This window comes from Galeopterus variegatus, unplaced genomic scaffold (genome assembly GCF_000696425.1).
Source record: "Galeopterus variegatus unplaced genomic scaffold, G_variegatus-3.0.2 Scaffold60, whole genome shotgun sequence".
Taxonomy (NCBI): domain Eukaryota; kingdom Metazoa; phylum Chordata; class Mammalia; order Dermoptera; family Cynocephalidae; genus Galeopterus; species Galeopterus variegatus.
The window spans coordinates 607196-609953 of NW_007726171.1; the positions used below are offsets into that span (position 1 = coordinate 607196).

General features: G+C 60.3%; 1 protein-coding gene across 1 annotated transcript; it reads left to right on the forward strand.

Moving 5' to 3' along the window:
- HOXC12 (homeobox C12) lies at window positions 1-1831 on the forward strand. Its single transcript, XM_008576026.1, has 2 exons — window positions 1-700; window positions 1497-1831. Exons 1-2 carry the CDS (start codon window positions 97-99, stop codon window positions 1733-1735), a joined length of 843 nt encoding a protein of 280 aa, XP_008574248.1. The 5' UTR covers window positions 1-96; the 3' UTR covers window positions 1736-1831.
- Window positions 1832-2758: the final 927 nt, after the last annotated feature.

Here is a 2758-nt window from a genome sequence, read left to right on the forward strand (position 1 = left end):
CGTGAGCAGGGCGGCCAATGGGTGGCCGGTGCAGGTTTAACTATGTTTAATGTCAGATAGCAATAAAGTAGAAGCTGCTGGTCGGGCCCCGCGGAAATGGGCGAGCATAATCTCCTGAATCCTGGGTTTGTGGGGCCGCTGGTAAACATCCACACGGGAGACACCTTCTACTTCCCCAACTTCCGTGCGTCGGGGGCGCAGCTTCCCGGGCTGCCTTCGCTGTCCTACCCACGCCGCGACAACGTGTGCTCGCTGCCCTGGCCGTCAGCGGAGCCGTGCAATGGCTACCCGCAGCCCTATCTCGGTAGCCCAGTGTCGCTCAACCCTCCCTTCGGCCGCACGTGCGAGCTGGCGCGCGTGGAGGACAGCAAGGGTTACTACCGCGAGCCGTGCGCGGAGGGCGGCGGCGGGGGCCTGAAGCGTGAAGAGCGCGGGCGCGACCCGGGAGCGGGGCCCGGGGCAGCGCTGCTGCCGCTGGAGCCGTCGGGGCCGCCTGCGCTCGGCTTCAAGTACGACTACGCGGCAGGCGGTGGCGGTGGCGACGGAGGCGCAGGACCCCCGCACGACCCGCCCTCTTGCCAGTCGCTGGAGTCTGACTCCAATTCCTCCCTGCTCAACGAGGGCAACAAGGGCGCCGGCGCGGGCGACCCCGGCAGTTTGGTGTCGCCGCTGAACCCCGGCGGCGGGCTCTCGGGCAGCGGTAAGGACCCCGGCCCATTCGTGCGGCGTACTCAGACTCGACATCTTACCAGGGTGGGCAGGGTAGAGCTGAGTTAGGGCCGCCTGGGGTGACAGAATGTGCGTCGAAGAGGCACTTCTTTTAAAAAGAAGTGTGTGGGGGGGCCTATAAACATGTAAATATCCTCATAAAAGAACTGCAGAGATTTCCTTTTCTGTCTGCCTGCGGCTGGAGGGGGCTAAGAACTTGGGAGAAGGGGGATCCTGACGGGGGACTTCACCAACCATAGGGGCGAGGAGGTGGGAGTGGAGAACCTGGTCCTTGCTCTCCCAGGCACCTCTCCCTCCGCCTTCCTACAGGCCCCCATTACCTACATTTTTTTTTTTTATTTTAAGAAATGTCAGTGGACACGATTTACTCTTGCCACTCGCCCATGTCTGTTCTAACTGATTGGGGAGCCAGTTCTGAGGATGTAGGAGGAAGGGGACAAGAAACAAGGAAGTAGAAAATAGGGGAGAGATTTGGGGAGAATTAAGGGGAGAGGAACATAGAAGGGTCATGGGTACTGCAGCAGGAGGTAGGGCTAAGGAGCAAGGGCAAGGAGTCACAGGGAAAGAAAAAGAACAGTGATGAAGATGAGAGAGCTGGTAGGGATGGGATCTCGTAGAGGAGGCTATTGGGATGCCTGACAGCAAGGAGAAAGGAGAGGAAGGACCTGGGGTCTGGACCTGAGCCCAAGGTGGAAGGGTCTGGGGAAGGGCACTGGGCTGGTCACCCCTTGATCCACTGGCCAACCCTGCGGTTCATCTCCACCCAGGCGCGCCCTGGTACCCGATCCACAGCCGCTCACGGAAGAAGCGCAAGCCCTATTCGAAGTTGCAGCTGGCGGAGCTGGAGGGCGAGTTTCTGGTCAACGAGTTCATCACACGCCAGCGCCGGAGGGAACTCTCAGACCGCTTGAATCTTAGTGACCAGCAGGTCAAGATCTGGTTTCAGAACAGGAGAATGAAAAAGAAAAGACTTCTGTTGAGGGAGCAAGCTCTCTCCTTCTTTTAGGGGATGGGACTTGGGCGCCAGCCCCAGACTGAGCCTGTCCCTGGCAGAAAGCAAGAGGGGGCACCGCCTGGGACAAGGTTCCCGCATAGAATGCCAGGCGTCTCTGGCAGGCCTTCCCTGGATGTCCTCTTGTCTGTTTTGTTAGTGGTTCCCTCCCACACACCCCCAGCAGGCCCTGCCAGGTCCCAGAGAGAAGGGAAGGAACCCAGCCAGGGAGAGCAGAAGCCCACAGCTGCCTGCGGGTGGCAGGGGCAGAGAAGGCTGAGACGCTGTGGACGGGTTGGTTTATTTGAGGCGGGACTGGGGCGCTGCGCCTCCAGCTGAGGATCTGGAGAAGCAACGACTCAGACGCCTCCTCCCTCCACTTCCCTTCCTTGGTCTTAAGTGTCTTTGCCTGCAGGAGCAGACTAGGGTGGGGACAGGGGAACCAGGATGCCCCAAACTCACAGCTGGTGGGGTTAGGAGAGCTGGAAATAGGAAGCAAGAATGGAGGATCAGCGGAGAGGGCGGAGGGTGTCAGGGTAGATCTGGCAGGGCCAGAGCAAGTGGGAGAAGCAAGGAGGAAGTGCAGTTTGGGATAAGAGAATGATCATCAAGGTCCAAAGTCCACTCTGTCTGAATCCTCCAGGCCTGGACACCAGCCGGCCGAATAGCAGGCCTTTGGCAGACCGGGCTACGGACAAGGCAGCCATCAGCCTCATGTCCCCTCTAGGACAGGTCTTCAGAACGATTTCCTGGTCCCCAGTCCTCTCCCGAGCCCCCTGCCCGCCCGGGGCGAATATCTGCTCACAGGTGTGCCGCCATCCACTCTTTCCACCGCCTAGGCGGCTGTGGACCAGACGGACAAGCCGGAAATTGAGCCCAGCGGACGCAGCCTCAGGTTCAGTAGTCACCCCAGGGACCCCCACTGGGCCCTCCCGGGAAATTCAAGAGGCTGCGGAAGGGCCTGCGGAGCGCTGCATTGATTGGCCGGGAGAGTTTCTGGCAGCCAAGGTGGCGGCCACTGATTCTCCCTTTCCTGCT